This window comes from Vigna angularis, chromosome 8 (assembly GCF_016808095.1).
Source record: "Vigna angularis cultivar LongXiaoDou No.4 chromosome 8, ASM1680809v1, whole genome shotgun sequence".
NCBI lineage: Eukaryota > Viridiplantae > Streptophyta > Magnoliopsida > Fabales > Fabaceae > Vigna > Vigna angularis.
Genome location: NC_068977.1, coordinates 11260601 through 11271981, shown reverse-complemented (window position 1 = coordinate 11271981; position 11381 = coordinate 11260601). Strand labels below are relative to the sequence as shown.

Below are 11381 nucleotides of genomic sequence, written 5' to 3'. Positions count from 1 at the left end.
TATCCTTCTACTGTAACTGAGTTTTCGTTACCACACCAGATCTATCACCATCACACTCGTGTTTCGCAATGTCGTCTACAACAACTAGATCTGAATTTAGATATATAACCCCCCACGTAGCTCTCGAGAATCAAGGTATTCTCGGGAATGGAGGTTCGATTAAAGGCACATTTGTCGGCAATGCAGAATGGGGCGGCGCGATAAAAGGAGAGTGGTGACGTCTGGAGCAGGAGGCGGAGGACGACGTTGAGGTGGGAGGAGCCACAACATCTCCTTGGGTGTGAAGGGAAAAGATAGAAGTTAGGGTTGGGTTTATGTGAGGCAGAGTGGGGATGGGAATGAGAGTTAATGCCTTTCTCAATTGGAGAGTGGATGATGCCGTGGGGTCGAAGCGAGCGAGGAAAGAGAAAACGATGGAGAGGAATCCATGCTAAGGTGCGCACTGTTTCCTCTTCCTCTCTTCCTATGCTTCTACTTCCTCTCTCCAGTGATTCTCCATGAAATGTGTGTGCTATTGATGATCGTGGATGGTTCAAGAAGAGAGGTGAAGAGTTTTGTGTGTGGAATTGGGCAGTCTGCAGCTTTGGTTGGTGGTTGTGGAGGTGCTCTATGAGTTTGGGGTTTGGGTGAATGAAGGTGATGAAGTATTTGTATGTGAAGTGATGAATGAGTGTTGGAATTTGTGGAGGTGGGGGAGACATATGTGATTAACAGAAAAGAAAAGGCCCTAAATCGATTTTTCTCTCATTTCAAATACTTAATCTTTAATATCCAGTTTAACTTCTAACACGTCACTGTGCGTATAATATAAGAATAACACGTTATCATTGCATTCTGCCACATCATCATCCCATTAACTCTGTTTGGTTATATTTAACGGAAGGGACTAATTTGACTCAAAAATTTAAAAGTAAGAACCCATTTTAAACACTTTTGTAATGAGGGACTAAATTGAGATTTGCTAACCAAACTAGGGACAAAATTGGGTATTAAACCTTTTTTTTACTAGTGGATGTTGCGATCTTGTATTAGGCATCAAATGGTTAGTTACCTTAGGTGATACATCAAATGGTTAGTTACCTTAGGTGATATCACATGGAATTTTCATAAGTTGACAATGGAATTTATTGTAAATAATAAGAAACATGTTCTTCGTGGTGCTTTTTCATGGGGAATTAGAACCATTCAAAAACAACAATTACAAAAGACAATTTCCAATGCAGTACACTTATCCATGCTTAGTAATTGAGAGGTTGGCAACAATTGTATCTTGAATTCTCTAACTGCACATGCTTTTCAACCTAGCATTCATATAGAATATGAGAATCTTTTGCTTGAATTTGATGATGTATTTCAAATGCCTACGAAATTGCCTCTTAAACGACCAGACCATGGCCACAAAAAATCATTTACTTTAGGGTGTTAATCCTGTCAATAAAAGATCTTGTAGGTATGCTAAACAGCAAAAAGATGTTATTGATTGGTTGATCAAAGAATACTTACAATCCATAATAATTCAATACAATGATAACCCTTATACAAGCCCGATAGTCTTGGTGGGAAAGAAGGATGAAAGCTGGAGATTATGTGTTGATTATAGAGAATTAAACAAAGACATAATTAAAAACAAGTTTTCAATCCCTCTTGTGGAGGACTTACTAGATGAGTTGCATGGCTTTTTCTAAAGATTGACTTGAGAGTTGGTTATAACCAAGTGAAAATAGAGGAGGAAGATGTATACAAGACTACATTTAAAACTCATGGTGGACACTATGAATATTTAGTCATGCCTTTTAGACTAACAAATGCTCCTGCCACTTTTCAATGGTTGATGAATTCTATTTTTCAGGATTTTTTAACAAAGTTTTTACTTGTGTTTTTTGATGATATCCTTATATACATCATGTCTCCTTCTGATCCTCCTCTTCACTTGTCTAAAGTGTTACACATTATAAGAAGCAATTTATTATTTTCAAAAGTATCCAAGTGTTATTTTGATGTGTATAAGGTTGAACATTTGGATCATTTTATTTCAAAACAAGGAGTTTCTACTTATCTCTCAAATATAAACCGGTCCCTTAAACAATTACAAAGTTTTTAACGGATAACTGGATACTATCGAAAATTTGTGTCCAAGTATGATACCATTGTTAAACCATTGATTGATATGTTATGAAAGGATAATGAATTTTCCTGGAACACTCTTTACCTGACTTTTCTAAGGAGTTTGTGGTTGAAGTAGATGCTTTTGGGTTGGGTATAGGTGTTATACTTATGTAGGATCATCATCCAATTACTTTCATTGGTAGGAGTTTTAACAAACAAAACCAATCATTTTTCACCTATGAGAAGGAACTTTTAGTAGTGGTGTTAGTTGCTAAAATATGGCGACACTATTTACTTAACAAAGGGTTTACTATTAAAACTGATCATCGCAACCTTAAATACATTTTGGACCAAAGACTTACCACTACTTTTCACCAAAAGTGGTTGGTCAAATTGATGGAATTTGATTTTCAGATTAAATATAAGCAAGGACAAGAAAATGTACTAGCCGATGCCATATCCAGTTTGAATATTTCTCACTGTCATGCCTTAACTACTCACTGTCGCAACCGGAATCGCGACGGGACGACGATCTGAAAAAAGAAACAACCATTTGGAAAAAGAGATTTGGAGTCGCCACCATAGTTTATTCTGGAAAACTACGGAAAAAAACCATAAAATGATAAGGCATGGTCTGCGAAAATGAAATTCTAAGTTCGGGAGCCGGTTACGTGTAGGGAAGGTATTAGCACCCTACAACGCCTGCCTTAAGGCAGTACCTTTAATTAAATACGCGAATATGATGTGGTTTTCAAAATGTTTAACTATCCCCTAAAATAAAACTCTAAAGAAACAAAATATATGTTTTAGTTTTTTTTGTGCCCGACAAGGATTGACCTTGCTCCTACATATTCTCATAAAAAATGAGAAATCAGGGTTATGTAATTCTTTTGAAACTGCTTGAAAATTTGTTTGGAAATTGTTTGAAAGATTTGTTTAATTGATTATGGATAAATTTGGGTTTTTGGGGAAATGAACCTGACAAGGGCTAGCCTTGCTCCTAGGTATCTCCACTTTTGATGGAGAATCAAGGACCACGTAGTTCTGGCTAGAAATATTGTTTGCTTGCTTGAAAGGGTTGATGTTTTTGGTTTTTGAAGATTTTATATTTTTTGGTATTTTGATGTAATATTTTGATTTTTGCGTAATGAGCATTAGGCTGATGCGTACGATCGCACGAGCACTCACACGACTTTTTCCTTATTTTTTTATTGTTTTGCGTAATGAGCATTACGCTGATGCGTACGATCCCACGAATACTCATACGACATTTTTTTTTGTTTATTTTATATTTTGGGTAATGAATACTAGGCTGATGCGTACGATCGCACGAGTACTCATACCGATATTTATATAATTACATGCTTTTTAAAATTTTATATATATATATATATATTTTATATTTTTCATTATTTTTATTTATTGTTTTCTATTTTTTTTTGTAGATTTTTACAATATTAAAATAATGTTTTCATGCATATTTAAAATAAAGTCTACAAATATAATTACTTAGTTATTTACATAACACAAAATGATACTTTGCTATATAAAAAAAAACAGTAAAATTATTTACACAAGTGTTTTAAGAATGTCAAAATAAAAATAAAAATAAACCATATTTGCTAAACGTTAAAAACACACTAAAACCATTTCTTAATTTTATCTTATATTTTTTAGAAAACAATTGCTTAAAGAAATAACGTTACTATTAAAAAGTTCTAAAACCATTTTATAATGCTGCAATTTTATATATTTATTTCTTTTGTACCTTTTTTCATTTTTTTTTGTCTTTTAGGTTGTTGTTTTTTTTATGGTTGTGTCGTTTTCTATTAACAAATAAAATTGAAGTTTAAAATAAACAAATCCAATTAATAAAAATAAAATACAAAACACGAGAAAGATATTATAATAGTGAGACAAATACTAAAAGAGTGAAGAAAATAAAAATAAAACAAATGAAACAACCAATACGGAACCAAACAAATACTAAGAGCATAAAAAACAATTAAATAAGGATAGGGGTGTATAGAAAAAAAACCAGGTGTGTCGGAAGACTCCTGTTCTCAGGCCCAAAGGATGATAGGAGTGCAACTGTGAGGTTTAGGGGTGCCGCGTAGTAGTTGCTGGTCAGACCCGAGGTTTTTTTCTTGTTGTGCGCGTAGGATAGAAAAGGTTTAAAACTGAATGGGCCAAAGCCTAATGAGGATGGGGTTCGAAATGTGAATAAAGGGGTGCAGGAAAAGAGTTTTCTCTTGTTTTTTTTGTTTTGGGGTGGAAATGAAAAGGTTTGGTGTGAGAGAAAAAAAAGATGGATATTGTGTAAAAAAATGTCTCTGTAAAGTGAAGGGAATGTAGGTATTTATAGAGTTAAGGATGAAGAAAGTGGATGAATAAAAATAATATAATAAGGTGGTGAAAATTTAGATGAAATAAAATATAATAAAAAAAAGATGAATAGAAAAAGTTAATGTGGAAAATAAGTGAAAGAAATAATATAAAAAGTTGGTGGAGAAAGTAGGTGGAATAAAATATAGTAAATAGTAAAAGTTAATGTGGAAAATAAGTGAAAGAAATAATATAAAAAGTTAGTGGAAAATTTAGATGAAATAAAATATAATTAAAAAAAGATGAATAGAAAAAGTTAATGTAGAAAATAAGTGAAAGAAATAATATAAAAAGTTGGTGGAGAAATTAGGTGAAATAAAATATAGTGAATAGTGAAAGTTAATGTGGAAAATAAGTGAAAGAAATAATATAAAAAGTTGGTGGAGAAATTAGGTGTGGAAATTAAGTGAAAGAAATAATATAAAAAGTTGGTGGAGAAATTAGGTGAAATAAAATATAGTGAATAGTAGAAGTTAATGTGGAAAATAAGTGAAAGAAATAATATAAAAAGTGGGTGGAAAAATAAGGTGGAGAAAAATGGATAATAAAAAATGTTGATGGAGAAGATATAATTAAAAAATGTAAGTGGAATAGTTAGAAAAGTTGATATATAAAATTAATATGGAAATGATGTGGAAAAAGTAAATGAAAAAGGTAGATGATGTGGAATGAGATGTGGAGGGTGATGTGGATGGTGATGTGGAGAGTGGGGTGTGATAAGAGAAAAGGGTGGTAAGGAAGTAAAAAAGTAAGAGATTATTTTGGGCCATTGGATTAAGTGTTTAAAAGAAAATTTGGGGGTACAAAAAGTAAAATAAATAGTATTTTTCATTTTGGTTTTTTATGTTTTTTTTTATTTATTTTTGTGATGAATTTTATTTACCCGGACGAAATTGGGTATTGACAGTCACCAACCTGATTATGATATGTACATTAAGATCCAACAATCTTGGCAATCTGATCATTCTGTTCAAAAACTCATTATAGATCTAGAATAACAACTCAACAACTCTTCTCACAAGCACTTCACTTGACAATAAAATAAACTCAGGTGGAAAGGTAGATTGGTGGTTGATAGAGATCTATAGCTGAAGAAAGAGATTTTATTATGGATGTCTCGTTCTATTAGTGGTGGTCACTCAGGATGAGATGTCACTTTATAGATAATTAAATTAGTGGTTTATTGAAAAGGATTTGAAATACCTAAAAAAAACACTAAAAAGTTAAATAGTGTTATTGAAAAACTTTTCGGAAAAGAGATAATATATAAATGATATATTAAATACGATTTTAAATAAATGTAAAAGCTATAAACTTGGAGGTGAAAAAAGAAAAAACCTTGGAGGTATAGTGAGAAGTACCATTTTTGTAAATGGTAGAAATGTTGAAATATTGAGTTCTTGTTTTCACTAAAATTTTAGATGAAAATTTTGTAGTTTACTGAAAAGTGTATGATTTATATGTAGAGTTATGATATAGCTAGTATAAAATGTAACTTACCCAAATCGGCTTCTAGTACCCACTTTTTTTTTTGTAGTGATTTGAAAATTTTAATTAACTTCATTTTTAAAGGATTTAACTTTCTAATGATGTTAATTACGAGAAATTTACATATGAATTTTTTACTGTATAAATGAATTTTTATAGTAGATAATTGTCTTATTTTTTGTAGTATGTATAAACATGGGTTAAATAGAGCAATAAACATCAGAAAACAGAAAAATACAAAATAAACTAAAGGGTGCAAAAATAGAGTTTACATAACATACACAAGATAAAAATAGAGAAATTGCATTTAATAATGCATGGGGAGTTGCTCCCTCCACCCCCACACATCTCTTCCTCCACCTCCCCTTTACTTTTTTGCCCCTTCCTCCATCTTTCCTTTACTATTTTGCCCCTCAGTAAAATTTTATTTTTAAAATTATTATTTTTTAATTTTATTCATTTATAACATATTTCACTGATAACCTACGTAGTTCCTTGTATGAGTAAAATATTTTTCTGCAAAGCTTGGTGATCGTGAAAAGAATTATCAAGCAATCTTCCTCTTGTTCTCGGTGCAGTACGTGGTACAGTGCGTTTGTGGTGTAGTGTCCTTGTCGTGGTTCCTCTCCAGGTACGTAGTCATAATCCTTCCTATAATCCTAAACCCTAAACCCTTCCCATACTTCCAATAATCCTTTTAATATCCAAGCCTATAATCCTTGCATGAGCCGCAAAACGCAGTAAAATAAAACCGAAACATAAAAGGAACACTGCCTCTGGACGGATGACATCCTTCAACGGATGTCAACATCCGTTTAAGGCAAAACGGATGATCCGTTTTGCCTTAAACGGATGTTGACATCCGTTGAAGGATGTCATCCGTCCAGAGGCAGTTTCCTTTTACGTTTCGTTTTTATTTTATTTGTTTATTTTATTTACAGTAATTTATATTTAAATTTATAATTTTAAATGTTATATATGGTTAGTTTTTAAACGTAATAATTTTGTTAAAATATGAATTTGTTATAGATGATTTTTGTATCTTTAATTCTTTAATAATTTGATAATTATATAAAAAATTATTTATTACTCTATTTATATCAAATATATAATTTAATTATATTAATATTTTTATATTTGTTTGATTAATTATTAATTATGTTAATAAGGGTCATTATAATTTTGTAGGTGATTATTATTTAAAATGGATGAATATCTTCATATGGATTCTCAGATTGGTTGTAGTTTGAAATCTGATTTGTCTTCATCAATTAGCAAAGTTGTAGAGAGAGATTTAACAAATAGATTTACAACAAATGAAATATTTCATTCACGGGAGCACTTAATTCAATGGGTAAGAGGGATGGCTTTTGATTTAGGATTTGTTGTGGTAATAGTAAGATCTGACATAGGTACTGGTGTACGGGGAAGAAAAACGTATGTCATACTTGGATGTGAAAGAGGGGGAAAATATAGGAAATACAAAGCTGATGCAGTGGCTAGTGTATACGGCACTCGTAAATGTGAATGTCCGTTTAGATTAAAGGGTAAACCATGTTCAGATGGGGCCGGATGGGTGTTGAAGGTGATGTGTGGACATCACAACCATGAGTTGGCTGAAACTTTAGTGGGTCACCCTTATGCTGGCAGGTTAAATACGAGTGAGAAGTCATTACTGGTTGATATGACAAAGAGTAAAGTTACACCTGCAAATATTTTATTAATACTCACACAAAATAATGATCGAAATGTGACAACGATTAAACAAATCTACAACGCAAGGCATGCGTATAAACGATCATTAAGAGGGTCCAGAACTGAACTACAACAACTTATGATGTTGTTGGATCGGGATAAGTACATTCACTGGAGTAGGTGTGTTGATGATTCAAAGGTTGTTACTGACTTGTTTTGGACACATCCTGATGCGGTGAAATTGTTAAACTCATTTAATGTTGTATTTATGATGGATTCCACATATAAAACAAATAGATATAGACTTCCGTTGCTTGAGATTGTGGGTATGACGTCTACAGGGTTAACCTTCTCAGCAGCATTTGCTTTCTTGTCTACTGAAAGGCAGAGTAATTTCACATGGGCTTTGGAAAAGCTTAAAGGTTTATTTTTAACATCTGAGGGTGGTCCTAAAGTTATTGTGACTGACCGAGACTTGGATTTGATGAATGCCATATCAAGTGTATTCCCTAAGTCATACTAGGGAAATGTTCGTATATCCAACTCTAAAAAATAATTATTCAATTAAATTTCATCCATCTTCGAACATGGAAATAAATACATGAAATAAATGTCAAAGTTATAACTGTACCTGAAATAGAGTCAAATATCCAGCCATCTGCTTCGTGGAGGCGAGACTCGCATCCCCGAGCTGGTCGTACAAATAGGCGAGTGCAGCAACACCCCAGGCATATCTGCCACACGCGTGTACGTCTCTAAATAACAATAAGTAAGACACGCGTATAGAACTGGCACTCTTATTTGCAAAAATTGTGCATCCTACTAGATGCAACAAATATGCTCTAGCAGCATAGTCCCAATGTTGCGACTCACACCTCTGAACATATATCTCTCTAAGCCAGCTGAGTCTGACTTTCGGACCACGTGCGTCCTCCATCTCAGAACCTGCTGTGCCACCATCAACGCCGAGTAGTTGCACAAGGGCTGTACGAGCCTCCTCAAACTCCAACTCCTCCAAATCACACATTTGCCCCATCACGGGCAGGTGAAGTAATGTCGAGACGTCATCAAGAGTAATCGACATCTCCCCTATAGGGAGATGGAAACTACTGGTCTCAAAATGCCACCTCTCTATGAATCCGAGGAGTAACCCCTTATCAACGTAATCATAACAAATCCCTGTAAGAGGCATCAAACTGGAATTCAACACAATGTCTTGAATTCCCTCGTGGCATGGTCCTAACTTATTTACTTTTTTTCCGTGGGAGATCAACTTCAGTGTGTCCCCTCGATCCTACACATCAATATTTAATAAATTTTCTATTAAAAAAAATAATAAAATAAATTTTATTTTTGCACTCACCCGGCCTTGGGAAATAGCATAAGCTACATGCTGAACATAGTGCGTCAGCAATGAATGATCGTGTGGACCTCCAGGAAATCCAGCGACATCCTCTTGTATGTCATGAACATCTGCATGCTCCTCCTCATCGTCATCATCGTTAGGGGCCTCAAATGCATTCTCCTCTCCATGAGTCTCATACGCCTCATATGTTTGTTCCTCAACGACTCGCTCCTCAGCTATGGGGTCATGCTGGATAGGAGCTGCCCGACTTCTACGAGCAGAAACGGTAGGTCTTCTTCGAGCTTCGCCCTGCGACGAATTCTCTCCTCGAGAACTCTCACCTCGAGAATTAAAAGATGCACCACGTGTTCTTGCCATTTCTAACAATAATTTGTTTATTTAATTTCAAAAATTAAAATAAATTATTGTTTCAAATATCATTAATAAACTATAAAAAATGCAATTCAAAATAAATTAAACTAATAATAATTAATTTATTAACTTACAACAAAAATTAAATAAAAGAAACAATTAGCTAATTAATTAAAATAATATATTTAAATACATTTTCATTTAATTATTATTAAATTAATTATTATTACAAATACAAATTTACTATAAATAAAATAAATACAAATACAAATTTACTAATATTAAATAAATTAAATTGATAATATTTATTTTAAGAAATAAAAATAATTTAAATATATAAAAGTTTTCATATCTAATTCTTAATCAATTTATTTATAAACTACAAATAAAATTTTTTATAAAATATTCAAATAATAATCTAAGTCAAAAGAAAATTTAAAAACATTTAACAATAAATATATCAAATATATAAATATATATTTCAGTTATAATAATTTAAAAACAATTAAAAAAGTAAAAAAAATGCAGCACAGCCGAAACGGATGTGGGATATCCGATTGGCCTTCAACGGATATCCCACATCCGTCGACGGAAGTCGGACATCCGTCGAAGGCAAACGGATGTCCCACATCCGTTTTAGCCTTTCGTGCACAGTAAAATCGTCGACAAACAGAGCACGGGGTGAAAGAACCAACCTGGAACGCAGATCTCGCTCTTCCACGCTGTTCTCCGCACACGCTATTCCTCCGCACCAGTCTTGCTCCACACCAAACGATCTTCTACAAAAACGAAAAACAAAGAAGAAATGGAGAAAAATGGAGAAGTTGGAGACGAAAGTGAGAAATGAGAGAGAGGTTACGGAAGTGAGGGAGAGGTTACGGAAGTGAGAAGTGAGAGATGGAAATGAAAGGTTGGTAGGTGTAGGCAGTAAATAGAAAAAAAGTAAATTTAAATTAATTAAAATATTAAAATAGAAAAAGTAAAAAAATTTTACTTTAAGACATAATTGGAATTATATAAAATTGGGTTAGGACATAATTGGAATTATATAAAATTGGGGAGGTGGAGGGAGAAGTACGTGGGGGTGGAGGGAGCAACGCCATAATGCATGCTGTATATGCTGATGGCAATATTTTATTTCATATTATTTATTTTTTCTTTAGAGGACAGTAATTCTGTTAGTGGGCCTTGCATAAATGTTTTCGTGATAATGAATCAACAAATTTAACATTAGACTATCATTATGTGGTTTTTAGTTAATTTTTTATAAAATGTTATAAAATATTTATATTAATTAGTAACATTTTTATATTGTTTCTTTTATAAAAAAAATATTACTAAAACTTTTTAGGAACAATTTTAAAATGTCTCTATTTAAAATAGTAACATTTTTATAAATGTCTTGATGTGTAAAAATGTCACTAAAAGTCATTAGTAACATTCTTAATTTAGTAAGAATTAGTAACATTCTTAATTTAGTAATATTTGATATGATGCTACTAAATGATATTAGTAACATTCTTAATTTAGTAATATTTTTCTATTGTTACTAATAATAACATATATAGTAGTGATATTTCCAATCAAGCTCCTTCTCTATGTCTCTAGTGATCAACAAAACAAATAATAATTTAATATGTTTTATACTTTACATTTTTTTTGAAAAATTAAACAATAACGAACTAGAATAAAAAATAATATTTATTTATAGAAAAATTAGTTAATAAGATTTAACTAAAACACATGTGAGTAACAAACTCTCCACAACATAAGCAGAGATCAAAGGTTGGTATGTTCTTTTTACCATACATGTTGGGCCTTTTGATCTCATGTATATAAATTAATGTGTTAAGTGATTAATACTAGGTCATAGATGCATCTAGATTGAAGTAATGGAGAAGAATGATTTTACAAAGAAGGGTGAAATGCCAATGAATCTCAACATTGAGGACAAGCATACGATCGAATCCACTGACTCCAAAGCTCCAAC

The 11381-nt window shown here is 32.5% G+C and overlaps 2 protein-coding genes across 2 annotated transcripts; one reads left to right on the top strand and one right to left on the bottom strand.

Moving 5' to 3' along the window:
- Positions 1–7342: 7342 nt before the first annotated feature.
- LOC108344433 (uncharacterized) lies at positions 7343–8021 on the top strand. The gene is made up of 2 exons (XM_052867796.1): positions 7343–7909; positions 8016–8021. Exons 1-2 carry the CDS (start codon positions 7343–7345, stop codon positions 8019–8021), a joined length of 573 nt encoding a protein of 190 aa, XP_052723756.1.
- Positions 8022–8183: 162 nt separating this feature from the next.
- Positions 8184–9469, bottom strand: LOC128193714 (protein MAIN-LIKE 1-like). Its single transcript, XM_052867795.1, has 3 exons — positions 9038–9469; positions 8306–8968; positions 8184–8219 (listed from the first exon to the last, which is right to left on the bottom strand). The coding sequence occupies exons 1-3, from the start codon at positions 9395–9397 to the stop codon at positions 8184–8186; spliced, it is 1059 nt and encodes a 352-aa protein (XP_052723755.1). The 5' UTR covers positions 9398–9469.
- Between the last annotated feature and the right edge of the window lie 1912 nt (positions 9470–11381).

Excerpts from the sequence above, each read along its gene's own strand:
- LOC128193714 (XM_052867795.1), bottom strand. The coding sequence starts at position 9,397 with ATGGCAAGAACACGTGGTGCATCTTTTAATTCTCGAGGTGAGAGTTCT. Across the intron at positions 8,969-9,037 it reads ATGCTATTTCCCAAGGCCGG|GATCGAGGGGACACACTGAA; the intron begins GTGAGTGCAAAA and ends ATTGATGTGTAG. Across the intron at positions 8,220-8,305 it reads GATATTTGACTCTATTTCAG|AGTTGGATATACGAACATTT; the intron begins GTACAGTTATAA and ends ATTATTTTTTAG.
- LOC108344433 (XM_052867796.1), top strand. The coding sequence starts at position 7,343 with ATGGCTTTTGATTTAGGATTTGTTGTGGTAATAGTAAGATCTGACATA.